This window comes from Callorhinus ursinus, unplaced genomic scaffold (genome assembly GCF_003265705.2).
Source record: "Callorhinus ursinus isolate GAN/ISIS: 27379988/994484 unplaced genomic scaffold, GSC_fseal_2.0 scaffold2, whole genome shotgun sequence".
Classification (NCBI taxonomy): domain Eukaryota; kingdom Metazoa; phylum Chordata; class Mammalia; order Carnivora; family Otariidae; genus Callorhinus; species Callorhinus ursinus.
In genome coordinates, this window is record NW_027397064.1 from 43,804,283 (window position 1) to 43,830,938 (window position 26,656).

A 26,656-nucleotide genomic window follows, 5' to 3' on the forward strand; every position below is an offset into this window, starting at 1 on the left:
TTTTTGGTTCACACGGTACTTTAGAACATATTGGTTTTCACCTATTAATTCATATATTGCCTTACTTTTCCTTTATGACAATAAACTAACCGAAGGCAGGAACTGGTCCCCTTCAATTTAAACAATGTTAAGTAAGCAAACTTACTAGACGTTCTCTTATCCACATACTATATGTTATCATGTAAAGTGAGTAATAAATAAGCTTTATTGAATGGGTTGATGAATTGTTCACTGGTGTGCAAAGAACGTACATGTGAGTCCTGTGAATCTTTAAAATACTTAATATTCTGTTTTCAAAAAGTTCAAAATGTTAAGATATTCCAATAAGCCACAACTCAGATCTTATTATCAAGTCTACCTTTTAAAGACTATCTACCAAGAAACCCTTTATATTATTACTACACTAAAAAGGCTCTCAATTTTGAAGAGTTATTATTAATACAGTTACTGCACCAGGCGCTTCTTGAAAGGAACCAAATTATGACCTCTCTCACCAGCAGGATCGAGTCCACTGTTTTCACAACTGAATGAAATTTGCTTATAAAGCTAAAATGTGTGTGGGCTGTAAGAAATGAAGTTAAAGTTCATTAATTCTTTTCCTTTCTTTTCTCCTCCCTTCCTCCCCTCCTTTCCTTCTTTCCTTCCTTCCTTCCTTCCTTCCTTCCACTCTTAGGCCTCATTTTTTGACCTGGAAACCTTGTCATGTGATTAGCTTCAGAATGTTTCTAACTTAACCAGAGATTATTTAATGAGTAAATATACAATTATTTATTTAAAATCATTTATTCTCAGCAAAATCAAACATATCACTGAGTTTACATAGAAATACCATTTTCAACTGGATTTTCATAAAAATGCACTGGTGAAATAAATGTTCATAATTAATGACCAATTATGTACTATTTAGTCATGCCAGTAGCAGAACTGATTACCATTAAAAATTGGTAAAGTAACATATCTTAAGTGTGCAAATACCATCTTAGTACTCTACTGTGTTACCATTGGTAATAAATGGCCACTGAATATATACCTATTACATAAAGCTTTTAAAGTACAATAAAAATACAAATTCTATCTGTTAAAAAAAAGCCATTCATATGGCTTCTAAACATCATTATACAAATTCCAAAATACTATATGACAAACAAAATTATAAAGATTCTTCTTTATGAAACATATACTAACCTCTAATTAAGGTACAACTTAGCAGATAACAGAAAACACCTAAGAAGGCTTATATATACCATAGAACATTATGAATATACATACAAAGATAATATTGCATAAGCATATTTGATTTCTTTTCCTAGTGAATATGTACCTTTAGCACTTGACAAAAATTCCCATGAGTAAAAGAAAAATCTATTTTGAGATCTACCCCTAATCTAAACTCACATTTTCATTAATTTAATCTATTTTTCTTATGATGCAATGAACCAAATTATAAATTTTAACCATAAATTCTCTTGCACTGAGTACAAATTAAAGTCTGTTTACATAATGGGCAAGGTAGAAAAATAAACATTTTTAAAGGTCAGAGTTCATAGCACATTATGAATTAAGTACAAGAAAATTTTATAGTTCGTGTTAGCCCAAACTGAGAAGCCACTTGATTTTTGTAAAGAATGAGATTCTGACTTCAACAAAAACAAATACAAATTAAAATTGCTAAATAATACTGACGATTCATAAAGGATAATTGTTACAGATTTTAAAGTATCAAAACTAAGGGGGCATCACAAAATAAAATTTGGTGAGAAAATATTTACCAAAGGAGAAAATATGAGAATAATACCATTCAGTGAGAAAAAATATATTTGGTAAAGTAAATGTGGGTAATAGACATTGCAACTATAGACAGCATATATTCCAAATTTTTTTTAGAAAATACTAGACCAGATGATGTTTAGATGTTTAGCAATATAACTTACCTCATTAGAAATTAAATTTTAAGTGTTTTGTAATGAGCAGATTTTTTTTCCATTATCCTTATTTATGAAATAAAGAAAAGATTTAGAGTATAAATGATAATAATAGCTAACATTATTACTTTGCTTTTACTAATAAATACTCTAATTATTTGGTTTAATTATTATTGGAAATTATATTTTTGCTATTTTACCTGCTAAAAATGACCTAGTGGCATTATAGTCAAAGTCTACATTTTGCCAATGATATGAACAACATTTAACACATAAAATAACATATCTCTAATGGATGGTAGGTAACATGCTTATTGGTTTGAATATAGAACATATTTAGTTTGGCATTGGCATATCTCCTCAAGACTTTGAAAGGTATCATCAAGGTATGGCTTTTGGGAATCAATAATAAACTAGCAGCCTGGAAAATGAACACAAATTTCAAGATGCTAATTATTCAGAACTCAGACACAAGACAGATATTTGGATAATTTGTTTTTTGATTATAAATTCATCTACAAGAGAAACAGAAAGGAACATAAAAGTATGATTTACTATACAGTGAGTTGTTTTTAAAATAAACATTATAGATCAATAGTGAAGGACATTTTACTAAAATAATTTGCAAAAAGTTAAGATCTTCAAAAATATATTGGCACACATATACTACCTGTCATAACGTAATAAGGAGTGATGTATATGCATATACAACAAATTTAACACAAATCTGGATCTCTTGTTCTTGACATCAGCACCTGCTGTCTAATGGGTCGAGACAAAATACTGTGCCTTCAAGAGTTAGTCCCATTTTGAACCCCTCCTGTAAAACAGAGTAAAATCATTAAAATAAGAAATGCTCATGGCAATAATAATAATGATAATAACGATGATAATCACGAAATAAAACGACTCTGAATGGAAGTTGAAATCTTCATGCTTCGATCAGCTAAGGAACAATATGGCAAATGCTGGTCTGTCAAATTTTTATATTGGTGTGTATCTCAGGTAATTGTTTACACCCATTAGCAGTTGAAATGTTGTAAACATATGTGACGAAAGACAAAAGAAGACAGAAATACATGGAATTAAGTGGCTTTAAGACTTAAATGTTTCTTTTTCAGTAAAGTCTATTCTGCCATTCTATGGTAGCTTCCATCTCCTCTGCTGGCTTTCAGGATCAGTATTCATTTAAATGTAAGTAAGATAGCTAGACCTCAAATTTGATGAAAAGTTTGAGATGGCCTGATAGTTCTCATCCCTGTCCAGGGCCTGGGTAAAATACTTAATAGTAAGCGCAATGCCATATCCTACGTGGAACACAGAACTGCAGACCACTTTGTCACGGAGAAGGCTTCCTCTAGTCCTGCTATTGCTTGTAGCTCTAAGTTTTGCTTTGAGTCTCACTCCCCTTAGCAGGGTTTAGATGTTTCTGGAAGTTAAGTTAAGCCGCCCCTGATTTATTGAGAGCAAGTACACAATTTTTTTTTTCCTCCTAAGATTTTTTTTTTCCAAGTTTTTGTTTAATTCCAGCGAGCTAACGTACAGTGTAGTATTTGTTTCACATGGAGGATTTAGTGATTTATCGCTGGCTTACAACACCCAGTGCTCATCACAAGCGCCCTAAGATTTTGAGTTAAAAGTTAGTGGCAAAAAAGTTTGTCCTCTGCTCCGAGCTCTCTTCTTTTTCGCATAAGGTAATGGGCTATCTCCAGATTTACGACCTCCCTCGCCCCCCACTCTTGCCCGTAATCTATGTACACTGGTGTGCCAAGAAGAGATCGAAAGCATGGACTCACATTAATCAGAGGAACTGGGGGCCACTGAAATTTTGTTCAAGGAGCTAAGGTGTAGTAAGGGGTGACCATGTGACACATTATTGGTGAGTGAAATGTAAACAGACTATTCCTGCCGAAAATAAAATGTCTCTCAGTGAGAAGGCTTTTGTCCTCTGTTCTCCTTTGCATTTTATTTCATTAAACTGTACCTACTGGTGTGTTAGCCAATTGTGTATTTCTTTGCCTTCCCCCAAATTGCTTTCGTTTACAACAGGTATCTAAATGTCCTTATTACAAATCCAGTGTGAACATGATCATAGAGAGGGAGAAAATCATGAAACTGCAAGCCACACCTCATTTGCTCTCAACGTTCAGAGTGCTCTTCACTGTATCTACAGCACAAAGACCACGGGGCAATGCCACCGCTGCAAAGGTTTCCCAAAACTTCTTCCCAGCACTTAGAATACAAATTATAGTCAGTTGAGTAAAAGTCAGAGTACTTACCATTATTTTTTTAAAGCCTGTTTTTATCACAAGAAGAAATACTTTGTCATATCTACGCATATCATTTTAAACAGTTGCCAAATACTTAGAGGAGTCAATACTTAAAGCTAAAGAGAGTGTAAATTAACTGTTTCGTATAAATATTTTATTTGGATATGTGAGGATCTGTGTACTATGTCATCTTCTGATACATCAGATAAATAGATGATAGATAGAGAGAGAGAGAGTATATATAATAACTGGGAAAGGTTTGATACTATACAGTATTTCAAAATTTTTCTCAGTTCATTATGAAATGAAACCACTATCATTTCAACTACCCTGAAAATACTATTTATCAGTGTGTTTGTGTTTGAATGGCAGAAGAGCAATCATAGTAAAATAGGGATTGGTCACGATTTCAACAATAAAAAAAATGTATATCATTTACAAGAGTATCTCCATAGTGATTTTATAAGGATCCCTTTGTAGTCTCCTTCAGTTACTTTAATCATCCCTATTAACAGACCCATAATATTCTCTCTCTCTCCTTGGTTTTCTTTACACCTAACATAAAATTTTTCACACAGTTTCTGACCCTTCCTCCTAGGTCTCATTTAGTAAATCATGATTTAATGATCAGTGAATCTTTCTCAGATTTCCATATCCTCTTGAATTTTAAAACTTGGGATGAAAATCAGGCTTTATTTAACTTATCTAGTGATGGAAGTGATCATAAGCTAGTATCATGCAAATGATAACTTTATTATTAACATATTACTAGTAATACACTTTTCGTACAAAATATGTTGCCCCATTGCATTTTCTTATTTTGAAATAGGGAGAAAATTATGTCAAGGAAAAGCCAGTCTTCTGCAAGAATTGTCCACACACTGAGGTATGTCCTTTGAGGCTCCTTTTTTTCTATCTCTAGGTTTTTTTAAAACAATTTTAATAATAACATAAAAACTATATGGCATATGTAACTTTCTTATGTATTTCATATATATAATTTTCTATATTCTTTTTAAAACTTAGTGGAACAAACATTCCCTATTGAGTCCCCATGAAACTAATTTAATGATTATATAATATCCTATTAATTTTTTTAAAAATTCAAGTATAGTTGATACACAATTATTATGTTAGTTTTGAGTATATAACATAGTGATTCAATATTTATATACATTATGAAATGTCCCCACAATACGTGTAGTTACCATCTGTCACCATAAAAAGTCATTATTAATATTATTGACTATATTCCCTATACTTTTCATCCCTGTGACTTATTTACTTTATAACTGGAAGTTTGTACCTCTTAATCCTGTCTCTTCTCTTCCTTCTGGCAACCACCAAACTATTATTTTTAATGTGATTTAACTGTTTCCAGTATTTATAATTATGAAAAAAGTTAACTAGAAGCTTTTGCCCACAGAAATTTTCCACATTTTTAGTCATTTTTTTTCCTCAGAACAGATTGTATTAAAGTTTCTGATCTCAAATGAAAATATAAGGTTTACTAACAAATTACTCTCCGAAGGGATGCTATGAACTGACCGTGGCCCAGCAATGAGTTAGAGGGCTTGTCTCATCATACTTTCACCTGTACTGATTATTAGCAAGGAAATAAAATGTTTGATTTGCTTCATTAAAACAGCATTTCTAATTCTTTATTTAATTTGTAGATTTTCTTTGGTCAGATTGCTACATGCATAAAAACCATGGCCTTTTGTGAACTGCTAGGTTTTTATTTATCTGATTAAGTTATCTAATTATTTGTCTACTTACCTTAATTATGTATATGTGATATATTTATATATTTTTAAAGAGAAAAGAAAAAATTTACAAAAGACTATAGAAACTATAAAACTACATATTTTTCTTTTCCTTATAAAAATTTCTTTCCAATTCAAAAGTCTGATAAATATTCAGTTGTATTTTCAAACATTTTTTAAACTGACTAATCTTTCTGAAATTTACTTGGATATTTGTTGTAAGTTACAGCTGTGCACTGATCTTCTACCAAATTATTAACCAGCTGACTTAACACCCCTGCATGCAAAATTCTTCCATCTTTCTTGCCAAGCTCCTTTTTAAAGGTATTAAATTATTATAACTTAGAAGGTACACTTCTAGGCTGTCGATACTATTTTACTGATTTGCCTGTCAGTGACATGTCCCAGGAAGTTCAAATTATGTCAAATTAAATAACCACGTTATTGAGTTCAAATAAATATTTAATTCTCTAACAATTTATAGTACAATACGACTTCACATTTCTGCTTACATTCTGACACGCACAAGATACTTTTGTGATTTCCTCTGTAAGTGAAAGAGAAAACCCAAATATCTCCCTACGCTTATTAACTCAATATTATTTATACAACCCACTGTACTGTACTGTTTTTACATTATATACAAAGATAAAAATAGTAGTCAAAAGTGTGCATTAGCTTAATTAGGCTAACAAAATTAATAACAAAAGTTGTCACAGGCTTTAGATGAAGAAAATATTATTTTACTTTAAAGTGACCTTGCAAGTAAATCTTGAACTAAAAAAACAAAACAAAACAAAACAAAACAATCAGACAAGCAATGAGGTGGATAATGCAATAGAGACTACACCATTGAAAAAAATAACTTTAAAATACAGATTATAAAACCTCTTTAAACACAACAATCAGAAACAACCATATGAAACTGCTGTTTGAATATTTATTAAGTAAAGCATGCAAATATTAAGGTTTTAGCTTTAAGAAGTTGTAAGTTGCTTAAAATTATTATGAAAATAATATACCAACCATCTCTGGCGCTACCCACCATGAAAGCAGAAAAGAATAAAAAAGACATTAAGAAAATATTAGAAATGGCAAAAACAAAAACAGAAGCAAAAATACCACAGCTTAACCTTATTTAACTAACACATCACTAAATCATTCCAATACAGTGTCTCTCAAAGTTAGTTCCTACAAAAATCTGCAAATGTAGGTTTATTTAAAAAAATAAAAAAATCTATAGAAAATTTTTCAGTCTTGTGAAAATTAAAAAAACATTAATAGAAAAGTACTCTTTGTGATTTGCATAATGCTTGAGAACAAACACCACCACATCAGTGCCCATGTTTGTGTTTGTTCTTATAAAAGCATTAATCCCAAGGAGCACAAACCTAACTGGTAAAACTAATAAAAAAGGAAGGGATTGATTTCATATGAAATAGATATTCTTGCTAAGTAATCACGCACTATTTGAGTGAAAGTATTTCATAGTATTTGAAATATAGAAAAGAGGGAGAGAAATTGTACCACCAAACAGGATACATGCTGAAGTCAATAGAAGTTTGACATCGGTGGTTTTGGTTTCAGCCAAATAACATCACCCAACGTGTTGAAGTTCTTAATTTGAATTTTATTAGGTATTGTAATTTTGCTTTCATTTAACTTAAAATTTTTGAATTAACAGTTGTATAGGAGCTGTAAGGCTAAGTTATTTATAACTTTTTTGGTAAATACTTAAGAAGTGTTACAATTTAAGTCAATATAAAGGATTTAAAATAATTTTTTCATGTAAAAGAAAATTATCAATCACCCAACTTGAGAAATGCTGTTTGAACATATTCTTTGAAAATCTCAAGGCGTATGTCAAAATAATCCAACTGTTAAGATGCAGGCATTATTCTATCTAGAACAATAAGGAAATTCACAGAATACCTAGAAAAGAAGACAACTGCTTCACAGCTGTAGTCCAAAATGAGTGGAAGGATATTAATATTATCTTTCTAGGAAGGGGTGTTCCACCAGTATTAGAAGATCAGAATCCACTATTAATTGTTTTGTCCAGGAAATGAAGCACAGAGAATGAATCACCTAATAAACAGGAATGACTCCTTCTCTTCGCTGCCTCTTCTCAATCAGTTTCCTATAATTGGTCTTTGCCTACATTCTACCATACAAATAGTCTTTTAGATAAAAAATAAGATATATTAACTTCACCAAAATGTAAAGGGCAAATATAAAGAGAAGATTTTTTTTTTCTGGTGCTTTTAAGACCATTTATTAATCATGGCCCACCATAAAAAGAAACCAGTATCTTCAAACTTCCAGTACAATTGAGAATTGAAAAAGGGAAAGAGAAGTGAAAACCCAACTGGACTACGTTACTAAAGAAGGTGCCACTGGGTTCCTGCTTTTCCAAAGAGTCCAGAAGTTAGGAACCACAGCTACAATGCCTCTTTTAAAAGAGACTGATTTTACTCTCACAAAGATTTTCCTTCATCTACCCATTCACAATTTGAACTTCGTAACTGGTAGAACTGAGACAAAATCTTGTAAACCTAGTGAAATTACCTTGTAATTTTTGGATTTCAAAGTAATGAACCACTAGAATCCATGTAATTTTGTATAAAAAAAGAACCAACTTATTGCCATTGTAAATCACACTACTAAAAACAAAAGAGAACAAAGTAAGACCCATCCTTAGCACGCATAGGAGTATTTTTAGGACTAAATGTATATGAATATTTTAAAGCAATTGTTTCAAGTAGGTTTTTATAGTGATAATAATTCAAGGAAAGGGTAGTTTTGGTGTGTCCAAATTTCTTTGTGTCCATTTTCTGTGTCCCATATTAAAAAGAAATAAACCATTTATAGGCCAATCTATTAAAATAGTCACCTGCATTTCATCTAATTTTGATTGAATATCTGGAGGAAAATCCCCTGCGCCACAGTTAAATGGGTCAAAAGGTTCTGCTCCAAACAGGTCTCGTTCTAAAAGGAGGAAAATAATTTAGTAAATGAAATGACAAGAAGTGAGTTGGGGTGAGTTAGGTTTCCAAGGCAAGATTATATAAAGAACTACTCATATGGCCAAATGAGCTCCTATCCACACACACTTTATGCTGGGCTTTCCTGAGCTTAGACCAACAAAGAAGCAAAGATCCATTTTATGACAATATTAAAAACTCTCTGGTTTCAAGGAATTATTATCCAGAGAGATTTCTGTGTCTTTAATTAAGACTTCTCAATATCAAATTCACCAAATATTTGAAATTACCGTATTACAATACCTGCATTTTTACTGAAGCAGTTTAAATTTACCACAGTGAACGTATTACTTATTGAGACTTCTCTATTCCCTTTACTGATGCCTTTGTAACACAATAGATCATGAAGCAATATGAGGGACTGAGGTAGATTGGTAAATAGTTTTACTCATAGCTCATTATACCTTAATCTCACATTTATTTAGAGAAAACTTAAGGCACATTGTCTCATGTACTATGAAATTATACCACCTTCCTAAATAAACACAATGGGACAGGTTCTTTAAAAATGTCTCCTAACCCAGAAACAAATTTCTTTTTAAAAATAGCAATAATGGAATATCAAAAAGGTCTCTGTAACATACATTCTAAAGTACATACTTTTTTAACCACTAAATAAGTATCAAAGTTAAAATTGGTAAAACTATGGCCTGTTATTTAAAAATTTAAAAATTATGAAATTTCTTTCTTCTGAATCAATTTCAATGCAGCCTTAATGGACACAATTTTTTAAAATTATATAGGTGCATGGGAATTTATAATATATTAAGAAAAACTATATCCTCAAAATTCCATGCTATGTAAGAAGTAGTATTTATGTTCCTTGAGTTCTACCATATCATGTAAATTAATCTGTGACCCTCATTATAAAAGACTCTTGCTTTTCTAATTATAACTGTTTTTTTTTTCAAATTCATGTATTAAATAAATAAAAAATTTTTATAAGTTCCTGGTGCTGGTAAGTATTGTATAACTAAGAGGGACATATACTTTATCATCCAAATAAAAGACACTTTTAAGAGTAAAAGGAACGCTACCAACAGTTAAAGCAGGATAAAAGTTATAAACCAGAACTGTCCTAAATAAATGGGAATTTATTGTCACCTTATATATGAATATCATATATATGATATAATGCATATAGGTATTACATATGGGTATGGGTGTTATTATTACTGTTATTATCCTCAGTCTGATGTAGCTCAGGCAATAAATCAGAACTTGGAGAACAAAGGAACTTTTCTTTGGAGGAGTGCCCTGGTTACCACCATACCACAAGCCTGTCCAACAATGCTTTACACATGATAGATGTTCGTGAAATGAAATGAATTAATGAGGGTGCCTCAGTGGCTCAGTCGTCAAGCGTCTGCCTTTGGCTCAGGTCATGATCCCAGGGTCCTGGGATCGAGACCCGCACTGGGCTCCCTGCTTGGCAGGAAGCCTGCTTCTCCCTCTCCCACTCCCCTTGGTTGTGTTCCTGCTCTCGCTCTCTCTCTTTCTGTCAAATAAATAAATAAAATCTTAAAAAAAAAGAAATCAATTAATGAAAAGGAAGAAGAGCTGATCAAGAAGAATAGAGATTTTCATTACAAGCATATTTCATTTTATTGTGCTTTGCTTTACAGTGCTTCACAGAGACTGTGGTTTTTACAAATTAAAAAGATTTGTGGAAATTCTGCATCAAGTAAGTCTGTCTGTACCATTCTTCCAATAGCATTTGCTATAAAGATAGACAGATATGGTATGGGGTATCTAGAATTCTATCTATCTATCTATCTATCTATCTATCTATCTATCTATCTATCTACCTACCTATCATCATCTATCTTTCATTGTATTTACTAAACTTTGGCACTCAGGATCATTAGATATTAAAAAATGTAGCAAGGTGTTACTTCAGTTTCTCATTAAAAAATTCCTTAAAACTATCTGAGCATCTTTGCCTAGATTTTCTAAAAGCACATCAAATTTATCAGTGTCTACAACGGAATACATTTTTCACCTTTCTACCTCTAGTTTTGCCTGTTAACAACATTCAGTCTAAAATCCTGAGTCATAATTGATTATGAACTCTCAATCACCATCCTGATAGATTATTCCTTCTAAATATTTTCAAATCTATCCAGTCTTCTCAATTTCTATTTTGGCTTTGATTAAAATCCTCTTCGGTAGATATATCACTAATTTATATTTCAAATTCCAGCTTGTAACCCAAGTCTAGCATATATGCTATACAAATGCCCATTGGACTAAATAAATGAATGAGTAAACCAGTGGTTAAGTCCAAGGAATTAAAAAACAGTAAAGGAAGAGATGTGGGATACTCATAAAGACAAAAAAATGCCCCATTATGTATCAGGATATTGGCAACTTTGCTAAAAACACACTATGGCTCATATATTATAGATTATTTCCTGAAAAAATACTTTGCATTGGTACAAAATATATTCAGAGGAATTTCAATATATATTTCAATTTATGTAAAAGTACTGATATATTTTTGTAAAATGATTTTTGAAGTTTATAATGTTATTACTTTGCATTTACAAATTAATTCTCTAAAATTTATTGAATATCTAACATGTGTAATATATTTTGGTAAGTTCCATAGAGGGAAACAAATAAATTAAAGGCCCTGACATACTTTAAGCCCAAGCTAAAACTTAAGAGTTATATTGAAAATGTCTTAATGTGAACCAGAGAGGATGCAATAAAGCATAGTATGTAAAACTCTCTTTTCTTCAGTTTCCTCTGGACATAATGACTGAGCATGGCCATTGGGAACTACTCTGTAAGTTTCTGTGACAGGGCACAGATCAAAATACAATCACGACATTGAAAATGAGCATCGTTGGATACTTTCTAATTCATCAGTAAGAGACTCTTATGTTCCTTCCAAATGTATAGAAGATAAATCAGAAAAGCGATGCATGTATAGTATTTTAGATATCAAGAGAGAACACTTATACAGGATTAATAAATAAACGAATCATGGAATTCATGTATTTATGTATTTCTTTAAGAATATTCCTATACTCTATGATAACAAAAAATTTATAATGAGCTCTACTAAACATGTCAAAAATATTAAAATAATTACCACCAAGTTGTTTTTAACCATTAAAACATTAAAAGTATAACCCCCAATACAATAAAATATAATTAAATGCTTTGTATTGATATAAATAACCCTATACCAAAAATATCATTTTTCATAAAATAGCTTCAGATGCAATAGTGATGTCTTTAGTAGTATACTCTGAATTATAAAGTTAAATATGATTAGCTGATTTGGCACAAGTAGACATAATTCTTTGGTAATTAACACTTTTAGTGAACTAAAGATATGATATTTTCCATAAAGTGTCAATTAAACATTTAAAATCTACACAAATGTAGCAAAGAATATTGGTTTAGAAAGCTTACTAATCTCAGTAGATCTACTAGGTATTGGAGGTGGCTGTGTGCCATTGCGAGTAGGCATCGAAGCTGGGTGTGATATCGGAGAAAATGGTATCATATCAAAGATGTCAGTGGAGGGTGACTTAGGTGTCACACTGCCCGCCTGCAATGAAAATAGTGTGAATTAAGGCAGTATTTCAGGTAGACACATTATAATGCTAAATATTTTATATGCATAGAGAACATAGATAAACAACAACAAATTCAGTTGAATCATATGAACTTGCCATTTTCTAGATCAAATGTTGGCAATTCCATATGATTTAACCAGGTACCCAATATTCATTGGAAAGAAAGCAACAGAAAATTTCTGCAACAATGACCTTAAAGATGATGGCAAAAATGGTGACAATACTATTGTAGATAGATATAAAAGATATTAGATATTTTTGTATATCTAAACAATTGCCATTTGTATCAGAGAATTGAAAATATTAGAAACTATATAAAAACATGATTTCTGTAATATATTCTCCATAAGTTAGAAACAGAAATAACTGAACATAAGTAATGCACCTTCTTAAATATGACCATTCAAATGCAATTGATAGCCACTTAAAAAAATTTCGAAGAGTATAAGTTAATCCGTATTTATAACTACAATGACAGCCAACTATTATATTCACTGCAGTGCCTTTTATTCCTGGGTAAGAGTTCATTAAGTTTTCTATGATAAGAGCTACCTTGCAAAATAATTAATAATCACTAAATATACTACCCAAATCATTAAGTTATCTGGGTCAGTCTGGGTCAAGATGTAACATAAGAATGAAACAATCGGGGGCGCCTGGGTGGCTCAGTGGTTCATTAAGCGTCTGCCTTCTGCTCAGGTCATGATCCCAGGGTCCTGGGATCGAGCCCCGCATCAGGCTCCCTGCTCGGCGGGAAACCTCTCCCACTCCCCCTGCTTGTGTTCCTGCTCTCGCTGTCTCTCTGTCAAATAAATAAATAAAAATCTTTATTAAAAAAAATGAAACAATCATCACTTTGTCATTCAGGGGGAAAAAAACACACATACATGCACATACAATCTAGAAAAGAAAGAAAATTCCCATTTTGGTGAGGAATAGTAAGAAAAAACTTGCCTTTCCTCAAAGAACATGAACAGAGGTTATTTTGTGTGTTTCACAGTAAAATTAGACTTTTCAGAATACATTTATTTTTGTGATTCACAGATAATGAAAGTAATGGAAGAAAAATAAGGTTGATTGTGTGCAAAGAGTGACAGAGTTACTATTCAGCTAATATGACTGCTGGTACATTTTTCATGCAGGAAAACTGGTGTCATCTCCTTTTCTTTAACAACATGCTCACTTTATCAGTCACAAATATTGTCCAAAGACTTTGAGGCAACTTTATCCCCCAGCTATTTCCTCCAATTCAGGAATATTGTTTTCCTGATCAATCCATCCCTCTATCTGCCCTGTCTTCCCTCTCTCTCCTCTTTCTCAGGATATAAAGACACCCATATCCTGACTGTTCTTGAAAACAAAACCAACCAACCAAAAATGTCTGACTCCTCTAAACCTCTCATCTCTACTTTTTCCCTTATGGCTAACTTTCTTGGAAGAGGTACTAACTCATATCAACCGAGACTTTGCTCTTTTTGTACCAAATGTCACTAAAGCTGCTTTTACCAATATTACTGACAATCTAACTTCCCAGTTGCCATATCTGAGGGTCCTTTGAAGTCACCTGTCCTAACTCGCCTTTCTGTGGCTTGTACACCAGCACCACTCTCTACTTGAAACTCTGATATCAGGTAACCAAAGGAAGCAAAAATAGCACACAAAGTCGCCAGGTCCCATCACATTGATTCAAGACATACCTGATGTTTTTCATTATGATATAAATGGCACATTTTAGTAGAGTTTAAAAAAAAATACGTGGGATAATGAAAAAGAATTTTCTGCTTAGCAAATTACATGAGGTCTTGGGATGCTGCTCTCACTGATTGGCTTGGGAAGGCCACATTTAGAAGGTGGTGGTATTAACAGTCCCAATGACAGTCTGGAATCAGGCGAGTTGACAGGAGTGACAGTAATGGAAGAAATATTTAGACAGGAAGAGGAATCATCACTACTACGCCAGAAAGATGAGCATCTCTGAAACCCATGTTGCTCATGATCAGACATTTTGTGCAGCAGCTGTAAAGGAATGACAGAGAAATACACTGAGGAGAAGAAAGAAGACATGGAGGAAAAAGGAAAAAAGTATATATGACAATTTATCTGTAAAGTGAAATTTATTCTTTTGTGAAGAGAATAAGTAATTTCAAAATAACTTTACTAAAAATTTAAAAAAATCATTTGAGTGTATTTTCCTATTGCAACAGTCCTTAGATTCCAGAATGTTTAATTTGACCATTTTTCACTGAAATATTACATTTTTAGATATTTAAATAAAATGTTGCATCATTAGGACTTGCGAGGAAGACAATAAAGAGTAAAGCTTAATGATTTATTTCAATGAGAGCTTCTGGGTAATGACATGGGAAAAGGAATCATAAGTAGTAAGAAAAAAAACAGTCACTGAAATAGGAGTAAAGTCTAGTAAAAAGTAATGACTTTGTAGAATTTTCAAAAAAGGTTACAACAATCATTTTAGTTTTAATCCTCAAAACATTTTTTGAGATATTTGTATTAGTAATGTTATGTCCTTATTATAATAAAGATATGGGAATCAAGGCCCAGAGATTCTTTGTGATTTATTCCTCTATGAGGTAAGAAGCAGAGCCTAATATTAAAATAATCTGACTCCAATCATCACGACCTTTCTGTAGGTTCTGAGTTCCAAATGGTAAGACTTCTCAGGGATGGGCAAAGGGGGTTGTCAAGCATCTCAAATAAATGAGATAATAAATGATTAGATAATCAGTAAACGGTACACTATACTGGGTCTGCATATCAGATTTTGGATGACTTGTATAAGTTATCTACATTACAGTATGGAAAGCTACTGTCAAGAGCTGAGCTGACAGGAACTGAGCTGTCAGAGTAGTCAACTAAAACAAGCCAAAATGAAAGTAGTAATTCAGCCTTTATTCACTTACTGCTATGGTATAAGCAAGAGGCCAGAAAGAAGGTGCTGTCTTCATCAATGTCCCTTTTTTTCCCAGAAAATGGCACTGGGCTAAGGTTAGAAGTATCAGTGCAGAAGCAAGGCATTGTCTCTCTGCTGAGGGAGCCCTGAACTAAAGGTCCTGATGGGTTTTGTGTTGTGTTGTGTTTGTTTTGTTTTGAAGGGAGGGAACAAGCCAGAGAGGGGGAAAGGAGAAAGGGCTAGGAGCAGAAAAGTACTGAATAGTGAATCAGAGTGGAGAAAGGAGTCTTCAAGGCCCTCCTAAGATGGCCTTGACAGAGACATTTTTAAAAAAGGCCACGGTTAAGGGCCTCCAAAAAGAAGGTCTCTGAATACAGGCACCAGGGCTAGGAATGCAGACATGCTATGCAGAAGAGCACAGCTGGCCTAGGGGTTGAGGGACTGAGTCCTTGACTGCAACTCCTCCATACTGTGCACTGTCCCTGGTGCGGGGAGGGCAGTTTCTCCTGGGGGGTTGCCAGGTGAAGCTTTTGTAATTGCCCATGATAGAGACTGACAGGATTGGCCCTGGAGTGGGACTTCTCAACTACTGGTCACACTTCAGGGATTTTTTAGCACTAACAGGATTTTGAGGCAGCCAACACAAATATGGCTTTTGATAACCTCACAGTGAAAGGTTATAACCAAAATGATAGTTAGGAGAACCCACAAATTTGAAGGAAGTTTTTAAGCTGAGTCACCTCTTCGCACATTTCTCAAAGCTGAGGGGAAAATAAGGCAGGGTGAAGTGAGAGATTTAAGCCGAGGGAAGGGTTCAGTGTGGAAGCAAAATATCTGATGGTCTGAGTTATATAATTTACCACTCTATTAATATGTATATACAGTTATATAATTACTGTTTCCCCTATTGCTCTCCATAGTGATCTATCTGCAGATATGTATACATGTATGCCTGTATAAATATGATTTTAAATTCTATTTTATAGTCTACGCAGTTTACTGTATAATTTTGTGATTGGTGGCCACCTTTTACTTAATTTTAAGTGAGAACTGTAAGCTCCTTGTGCACAAAATTTTTCTAAACTTTAAAAGAAGTATTTTCTAAAAGCTATATAACACATCAAAATACTAGACATATAATAAAATGTCAATGTATATTTATTGCAACTTTTAAACTTAAACTATAAATTGATAAGAATGTTTATAGCGAGTGAAACATGATTTTATGTGGAAGTTGTCCTTGGTATCATCTGGTTTATAACATAAATGAAAGTACTCTATATTAGCCCAAAAATCTTAACCAGATGCCTCAAAACAAACTGAGGGCCAAAATAACCTAACTTACAAGTGCTCTAGTATTTTATGATAGTGCTAATACTATGCCTTCTACTTACTCTGAGAATGTATACTTATACAGATGAAGAATGTATGTAATATGAAAATAATCAAGTTTTTAAATACTCCATTTAAGAGGTATTTTCACTTCCAAAATTGCAAAGCTTGGATATCTATAAATAGTTGCAGTATCTAAAGTTAAAGCCTCTAACACTAACCACCACAGGTTTCCTTTGGGTCATCAGTAATGTAGATTTGGCCAACTGGCATCTGTTGCTCGGGTCACACAGATCTTTGGATATATTGAAAACAGTTGCTTGCAGGTAATGTTAAGAGACTGCACATTAAAATCTGGAGCTTTTCTTGAGAAATTACAAAATCTAGAAAGTGGGCCCACAGACTTGCATGAAAATAACTGGTAGTAACTGTTGTGCCTCTTAAGTTGGGTATATGCTCTCCAATTCATCACTGTGACATAAATATCACAGCCTGTGCTCTGTTGATGTCTGAGTTTGTGATTCCTAACTTAAAAATGATTCAAGTCAAGGAATTAATTATTACATCTGTTAAATATTTTGAGTGGTGTTTCTAAATTTAGGGGGTCAGGAGCTAGTCATTTTTTAAGCTGCCATTTTTAACTGGTTGAGGATATTTATTTTTTAAGAAATTAAATACATAGAAGAGCTTGGTATTTTTGTGTCTTCTGTCAGTATTTTGACAGATGGCTAGAAACCAAAATTTCTGGACTCTCCTACATTCATGGCACCACGGTTTAGTCCTTTATGCTCATAATTCCAAGTGCTCTGGTCTTTATGAAGGTGTACAAGATATGATCCCGTTCTAAGGGAACGAGGAGCTCTATGTTCAACCATTACATGTTAATTACGCAGACATTGTTAGGTTCTTAAGGCCTATTAATTATGAGTGCCCAGGGGCACCTGGGTGTCTTATTTGTTAAGTGTCCGACTCTTAATTTCAGCTCAGGTCATGATCTGAGGGTTGTGAGATTGAGCCCTGCGCCAGGCTCCAGCCGGGCCTGGAGCCTGCTTGGGATTCTCTCTCTCCCTCTGCCCCTCCTCTCTATCTCTCTCTTAAAAACAAACAAACAAACTACAAAAAAAAAAAAAATGCCCATATTTGAGATTCATTGTTATAGTTTTGTAGCTTGCTCTTTCAGGAAGTAGTGGCTTGAGACATTCAGGCCATGGTGAATATTTCAACCTTAGTCTTTTCTAAATATGACAGCAATGATGAAGTGTTATAAAAGGGTTTGAATTCTCAGTAAATGTCCAATACACTTAAACAACAATAAAAAAACTGCATTAAACAGTTCTTTGGTAATATCTACACAAATATTAGAATGATACCAATTTTATTTTATGCCGTTAATTGTTTTGGTAATATAAATATCCAAATATCCTTTTAAAATGCAAAACACATAACCTTAAGATTAAAATATGATTTATCATAATTGTTAAAATTACTTAGAATTAAATTTACAAAGTAAATTACTTAAATTATTTAAATTTATATTTGAAATATGTCTAACTTTTTCTAGTTGAAAAACTGGTAGATTATAAATAAAACTAGATGAGGAAATACAATGGTGATGCAAAACATTCTGGCAAATCTTTCTTTGCTGCCATGCTGATTCACATTGTCAAAGTTCACAATTACGTTACATTTTCGACATCACTTTTTAAGTAAGTTTTAAAAGTAGTAACTTCCAGTTTAGAATTTATAGTATCATGAATGCATTTTTTTCAGATTTCTAGATTCACAGTTTGGTTATATTGGTCTCTTACTTGTAAGACCTATTATCTTATTTGTTCTTCCAAGAATGCCACAAGTTAAATGGATAGGACTGTCTGCATATCCAAAGAGGAAAACTGCAACACTAAATTAAATGATTTGATCAGGTACTCATGGTCAGAATTGGAACAGAATATATTTTTTTCCCATTAGGTAGAGTTTACTCCTTCAGGATCGTCTTTTTTGCAAGTAACAATTATGAAAATGAAGCCGTGAACCGATAATCATTTTTTGTGGGCAGCAAATGTTCTTGAATCAATGTCATGTTTAAAATTTATGCCTTTGTTTAAAGATTCACATTTGGCTTGTTGTGTAACTGAGAGTTTTCACAATCTGCTCTTGCCCATATTGATTTCAGTAACAGTCGAGAAAACACTAGAGGAAGATAAATAGGCACTTTTGTTTACCCACAATGAAATACACATTTTAGGTTATAATTGTCCTATCAAGTCTAATCAGTGGCCGCACAGTTGATTATGTAAAGGTAGAATTTTATCCAGTAACAAACACTTGGTTTAATTGAAAGGGAGACATTTATTTTACTCAGCAATAGAAAGTCCAGTACTTCTAAGGACTACAATTTTATTCATTTAACTTCCTGGCAATAGTCTGATTTGGTTAAAAGTATCTATAGCCAGAAAAGTAAAATGTAAGCATCCAGACACAAGAATCAAGAGGAACAATCTAATTTAACTTGCTATGCCCCCATCTTATAATGGAACAATCTTCTGGGGGCATTCATGAGGCTAGGAGGGCAGAATAAACCCTTTTTTTTTTCTGATATAAATACAGGCAGCATTGCCATGTGAATGTAATAAATGGAAATCAGATTGTTCCTAGATAATTAGTACCAAATGGTGGAAACCCAACCTCTAATCTATTGCCAAACCACTAGAACACAGCAAAAAGCAAACAGCACAGTCAAGTAACGGAAATTTCTCAGTGTATCTAAATGACTGTATAAAATAAGGACCCAATTTCTTTTTTTTTTAAGATTTTATTTATTTATTTGAGAAAGAGAGAGGATGAGAGATAGAAAGCACGAGAGGGAAGAGGGTCAGAGGGAGAAGCAGACTCCCTGCTGAGCAGGGAGCCCGATGTGGGACTCGATCCCAGGACTCCAGGATCACGACCTGAGCCGAAGGCAGTTGCTTAACCAACTGAGCCACCCAGGCGTCCCAAGGACCCGATTTCTAAAACCAGTGAAAAGATTTCCACAATTTCAGTGTGATACAGAGGTATATTAATATGGGTGCTATCAAAGGCTATTTCATTTGCCTTAGAAAAGGAATCTATGATTGAACAACAGAGTGGTATTTAGGAGACATGTAAGCATTCCGTTTGTTAAGAATAAGTTAAAAAAGAGTGTCAATTATCCATAGGAAGATTAAAAATAGGTGTGGTCCTTCACTCATCACACATATGAGGAATTGGTTTTAAGTAAAAACAGGTTTGGATATATACTGAACATATACATTGGTTTGTAGTTAGAAATGTCTTTTGATTTTAATACTGAGCAAAAAAAAGTCTCTATTTTGTTTTCCTTAGCTAGAACTAAACTACTCTAGAACCTCACAGTGGGCAAATTTATACTGGGTGTATTAACTAAAACAATAAACAACAGTCCAAATGGTGACAGAAAAAGAACAACATTTTTTCATTCAAGTACTATAATCATGAGCCCAGACCTCCTCCTTCAATTCCAGATTTGCATATTCAACCACCCAATAAGCATCTCTAGGTGGCTGTCCAGGAGGCAGAACTAACATGAGCAAAAGTGAAATATTAAATCTTTGTCATGCACCTTCACCAAGTCATGTCTATTTTGAAAATGGCATCACCAACCCAATGCTCAGGAAAAAACCCTAAGGGACAATTCTGACCCCTCTTTTATTCTACAGCCCCAACCAATCCATCAGTAAATCCTGAAAGCTCTACTTCCAAAATGTATCGTTAGGGACGCCTGGGCGGCTCAGTCAGTTAAGCATCTGACTTTGGCTTGGGCCATGAAATCAGTGTCTTGGGATGGAGCCCCACAACTAGATCTGTGCTCAGCTGGGAGTCTGCTTCTTCCTCTCCCTCTGCCCCTCGCCCATTTGTGCTCACTCTCTCTCTCTCCCAATGTTTAAAAAAAAATGTATCAAGTTATATGCACTGTCTGAAATGACAGAACTCCAGACCAATTTACCCTTCTATCTTTCCTAAGCTACTGAAATAGTCTCCTAGACAGTTTTTGGGACCTCATTTGGCCTCTTTATAGACCGTGGGGCATACATCAGTCAGATGATCCCCAAATCCCCTGTTTAAAACCTATGAGTAACTTCTCAGTGCAAATAAAAAAGAAAAAAAAAAAAACAACAACAACCAAAGAAACCTCTACAGGGCCCTATAAAATCTAGCCCCTCTCTCTCCGGTGTCATCTCCAACTTTTTTTGGCTCTTGGTCACTATGCTCTAGGCACAAAGGTCTTGTCACTCTTTCCAGCCCTTTGCATTGACCAACTACAGGTCTCAATTCAAATGCTACCTTCGCAGAAAGGGCTTCCCTGATCACTGTCTCTAAGAGTCCCCGCCAATTCTCTCCTATTCTGCTGTATGTTATTTTGTTCATAGCATATATCAGATCTGAATTTTTAAATTTACTTATTCATTTACCTATGGGATGATTACCCATCTAGCTCTCCGTTCCCCATAACAGCTGAAATTCATAGACTGCTAAAACCCAACAGCCTAGAATATCATATGACCGTATTTGATATTCAATAAATATTTCACAAGCTGCCATAACAGATCACAACTGTATCTAATGTGTGGAGTTGGAAAATGTGAGAAAATAAAAATCAAAGTGATCTGCATTGTAATACATAAGACATGTCACTAAGATACTATTTCAAAAAAGGAATGATGACTTGGTAGGACTGGGAAAAATAAAAACAAAACTACAATTTACACAGTGAAACCTTGAAAGGATGTTTTAGAATTGCTGAAGAATTTCATTAAAAGTTTGAACCAAAATTACTTAGTTTGCATTCTCAAAACAAATCAGAATGACCAATTCACAATGATGTATATAACACATATGTGGATGGCCGGCCACCATCTAAGAAATAGCAATCTTTCCATAGGGTGCCTTTGGAGAGTGCAGAGAAATGTTATCTATGTTCTCACCCACATGGTGACTCCTTAAAGTATCAAAGGTTCTCAGTCTGGAATTTTCTACTCAACAGGGCCTCACATTTTTCACTTATGACTTAATATAGAATAAAAGATCACCATCTCAAAAGTTGAAATTTCTTATGAGGAGATCTGATTCCTCTGAACCATTGTTCTGTGTTACAGAAATTCAACTATAACTTTGGACCTCTTGCTAGGAAAAATAGCTTGCAATCTTGTAATTATCTAATCAAAAATGTTTCTTATTTTTTTGATGCTTCCCATATTTGACTTTATTTGCTATTTCATCACACAACTGATAAGAATAGCATCCAAACCAGCGATGTGAATTATTTTCATTTTCTACATTACTTTTAATTTCACAATCCCTCCATAAATCCATTCCTACTTTTGTTCTCTTCTCTCCCTCTTTCCAAAGAGACTACTTTAAAGCTAGGATCGGAGATAAATCTTTTCTTTTACTTTGACTAACACTTGCTTGATGTGTTCCACTGGCAAATCCTGATATTTCAGGAAACTGTTGTTTTATATGCCTATTTTATGAACCAAATTATAGTGTTAAATCATTTATAGAGAACCATTTCTGAATTAGACTGTTTTATATGGCAGAAGAGTTACTTCTGTGTGTCTTCAGAAAATCTGGCTCCCAAAAGGATCAAGACCCATCTTGGGCTGGTCATTGGAGAAGAGTCATCTGTCTTGGGGCTTCCTCTCACCATACACTGAAAGCTCGGGGAGAACCTGATGCCAAATTAATTTTTCATACCAAACCCACCTATATTGCAATTCTGATGTGCATAATGGGATTCATAATTCACTTCAGCACTTCTTCAATTCATGCATTAATCGTTGCCTCTAATCCCTTAAACAAACCGCTGAGAACTTTAGCAATTTTGGAGCATTCTATCCTTCAGTCCTCTGAGAGCAAAGGAAACGAACAAAGAAAGAAAAGCTATAGAGTCTCATTTCCAGAATTACAAGCCCAACAGGCATTTACTGTGCATTAACTTTGCTACACATGATGGCACTCTGTGAGGCGCTTTGTGTTCTCGTTCTCTCCTATTAAACTGGTGGTCAAATTTCATAAGAAAGTTCTAACTTAACAGAAATTTGCTTTACTATAGACCCACTGCAAGCTATTAAACAAGTTACCTATTCTTTAAATTTATATTTTAATTATTTACAATTTTCATTGTTTTCCAAATTCAATTTTAATAGTTTGAATCATTAAAAAATCTTCAACAGAGTGGATATTTATAAGCATGGCAATATTTCATACTAAAGGGCGCCTGGGTGGCTCAGTTGGTTAAGCGACTGCCTTCAGCTCAGGTCATGATCCCGGAGTCCTGGGATTGAGTCCCACATCGGGCTCCCAACTCAGCGGGGAGTCTGCTTCTCCCTCTGACCCTCTCCCCTCTCATGCTGTTTCTCTCTCTCTCTCAAATAAATAAAATCTTTAAAAAAATATTTCATACTAAATAACTGTAGATAATTTGATTCAGTTCATTTTTAATATCAGAAAATTGGGAAATAATTTTAAGAAATGTGAAATAAATATAGCACTTAGTGTTATATTAATTTATTCCACAGCTACATAACTAAAATCAAAAATGAAAGGCAAAAGTATTTGTTCATAATCTCTTCAAAAACTTTAAAACATCAGATATCTTTTAGCAACTTAAAAATGTTGAGTTTCCTTCCTTTAAAAATAAAATAATTTCTATTTTTTATCTTAAAGATGTACATCCTCCAGTATATGAGCAATTTCAAAAATCATATAAGCTTTTAGAAACTGAAAAATTATAAGACAAGTAATTTTTGAAGTTAAAATAAATAATACTAAGATATTACTATGACAAAAGAATATAATTGCAAAGTTACAATCTGAGTTATTCGCATAATGATCAATGAAGCAATAAATTTTCTACACATATGTATTAGGTTCAAAAAAGTGGTTTAAAGAAAATGATTTCTCTTTTTTTAATTAAGCCTTTAGTTATAGTCTCTGAAGCATTCTACTGAGACACATTCAGTACTGAGATGAATACAATGCTTATAATAATTATTAAATGACAACTTCTGGAGAGCTAATCCTTTTTAATAACTGCCTATTTGAATAATTTTATTGTTTTTTATATAACAGATTCTACCAGTGAGATCTGCTGAATAATGAACATACAGGCTGCTTGTGCTTCATTTACATGCCAACTGTCATGCTCATGGGAACTAAGGCAAGTGTCATCTCTTCATTCCTCCTGATCCTTGCCATTTCTGAAGCTGACTTGGTGACCATTCCAGATCACCAATGCACATGCATAACTCCCAACCTGACCCACCTTCTTCTTAGTTGCCCTACTGCCAGTCCAGGGCAATGCCTGCTTTCAGGAGATAAAAGAGGGGAGGGCTGTTTCATCATTCATCAACATGCCCCAGAACTTCTTGCTCCTCCCAAATCTACCTTGCCCCTCAAATCTTAGTTCTTCATCTAGAGACAGAGCTTTGGGTTTACATCCAAAATGGTAATGGGTCTTTACCAAAGTAAAGCTGTTATTTACATACAAGGAATTACAGAAACAACACTTTATTAAGACTGCTTGAGGGGTGCGTGGGTGGCTCAGTTGGTTAAGCGACTGCCTTCAGCTCAGGTCATGATCCTGGAGTCCCAGGATCGAGTCCTGCATCAGGCTCCCTGCTCAGCAGGGAGTCTGCTTCTCCCTCTGACCCTCTCCCCTCTCATGCTCTCTCTCTCTCTATCTCATTCTCTCTCTCAAATAAATAAATAAAATCTAAAAAAAAAAGACTGCTTGAAAATGCAACTTCCCTTCATTTATGTTTATACTCCTAGTTTGTTTCACAGGATGGCTTATAGTAAGACTTTCAAAAAGACCCAGACGGGTGTTACTTCATTTTGGGACCAAAGTTTAAAGACAAGTTTGAGGGATGCCTGGGTGGCTCAGTCGGTTAAGGGTCTGCCTTCGGCTCAGGTCATGATCCCAGGGTCCTGGGATCGAGTCCTGCATTGGGCTCCTTGCTCGGCGGGGAGCCTGCTTCTCCTTCTGCCTGTCGCTCCCCCTGCTTGTGCTCTCTCTCTCTGACAAATAAATAAATAAAATCTTAAAAAAAAAAAAAAAGAAGGAGTTTGAGCCGATGCCTTGTTCTTTGGGACCAGGGAGGAAAGAAAATAAATACCATAATCCTGATGAGAAGCAAACAGTGATGGTAGTGAAGAGAAAATAACAAAAAACAAAACAGGAAGGATATTTTAATAAAGCCAGCCTCACTATCCATAACAGAGGTACATGGGAACATACGAACCTCACTCACAACCTCTCTTATCTTGGCCATATCAGCCCCACTATCATACACTATTTGCCAAGCAATGGAAATGCCAACCTGCTTCAGTGAGAAAGATGGAAAACTGTGAGTTTAAAAGAAAGTTTTTTGACCCATTTCCAGGGCACACCAAATTTGAAACCCTAAATGCAATTTCTTATAGGAGCATTATTTATGGTTATAAGGTGCTGAAATATTCTAGAACTAGATAGCCATATATATATATATATATATATATATATATATGACCTAAGCCAATCCACCCTTGGAGTACTGACCTTCATTATAGATACTGGACTGTTAACAAGACTGACTTTGGTTTCTTACATTGCATAGCCAGCAATCTATCTATCTATCTATCTATCTATCTATCTATCTATCTATCTATCCATCTCACTCTCTCTCTATATATATATATATAATTTTCATTGAGTTAGCCTAGAGATTGAACCAACATGGACTTGCAAATAAAAATTAGAAACAAAAATTCTTTTTAAAAGTTTGCAAATGCCATAATCATGTTTCAGTTTTATTAAATATTTTTAAAATGCAAAATAAAATATATACTTTACTGGAGAATATCAGTAGCACAGATGATTTAAGAAGAAAAAAAGTTTTCTAAATATATTTTGCCAGAAAAAATATTGTCTTAAATTCCATCTTCCTCCTCCAAAAGATTCCCTTAGCCAAAATCATGAAAGAATGGCATCATATATCGTATTGGGAAAAGGATTTTAAATCTATGATAAACCAAAAGTAAATAATTTAACTATAAATATCTGAGAGTTGTCTGCAGAAACTACCACTCATTTTGGTGTCTGAAATTCAATTGTGTCACTCCCAGTGGAAACCCTTGCTATGTAATGTAAGAAACCAAAGTCAGTCTTGTTAACAGTCCATTTTCTATAATGAAGGTCAGTAGTCCAGGGGTGGATTGGCTTAGGTCATTAAATCTAACCTCAGTAAATAGTAATCAATAAGAGTGAAAGAAAGAATATGTCACAAAGAGAAAAAGAACATACTGAGGGATGGTTTATTCTACAAAACACGAGGGAAAAGAGCAACATGGAAAAACAACTCGTCTATGCTACCAACATAATTTTAATTTTTTAATTAGCATCTTTCTTCTCTACCCGTGTTTTAAATCCTGATCCCAGAGTATTATAAACATCACAGAGCTGATGATCCAGAAATGCTCTATCACCAGGAAGTCTTGTTTTTAAGGAAAACATGCACATAGTCTATATACTTACTGGAGATGTTGATACTTGGGTTATTCTTAACTGGCTTTCCAAATCTTGTACTTTGTTTTTAAGTTCCATATTTTCGGTTTCTAAGTCTTGAATCTAAAAAGCAATGATTATTGAATAACCTTCAGAAATTTATTCTTGGAAAATATTGGCCATCATATTGGCTACATTAATGAATAGGATTTTATATTATTTAAAATTTTAATGTACTCTTGTGCACAGGGGAGAAAATCATTTGATAAAGGTT

General features: G+C 33.8%; 1 protein-coding gene across 7 annotated transcripts in view; it reads right to left on the reverse strand.

The window, feature by feature from the left end:
• Positions 1–777: 777 nt before the first annotated feature.
• The window catches only part of GULP1 (GULP PTB domain containing engulfment adaptor 1), a 248,835-nt gene continuing 222,956 nt past the window's right edge, over positions 778–26,656 (reverse strand). For 6 of the 7 annotated variants that reach the window (XM_073881423.1, XM_073881411.1, XM_073881415.1 and 3 more), the window contains 4 exons: positions 26,413–26,505; positions 12,429–12,567; positions 8,852–8,946; positions 778–2,742 (listed from right to left, as the gene is read on the reverse strand). In XM_073881423.1, the coding sequence (XP_073737524.1) occupies positions 2,671–2,742; positions 8,852–8,946; positions 12,429–12,567; positions 26,413–26,505 (399 nt within the window). In that variant the 3' untranslated portion in view covers positions 778–2,670. Of the gene's footprint in view, positions 2,743–8,851; positions 8,947–12,428; positions 12,568–14,389; positions 14,612–26,412; positions 26,506–26,656 lie in introns of all 7 variants that reach the window. The other variant, XM_073881435.1, reaches the window with a different exon arrangement.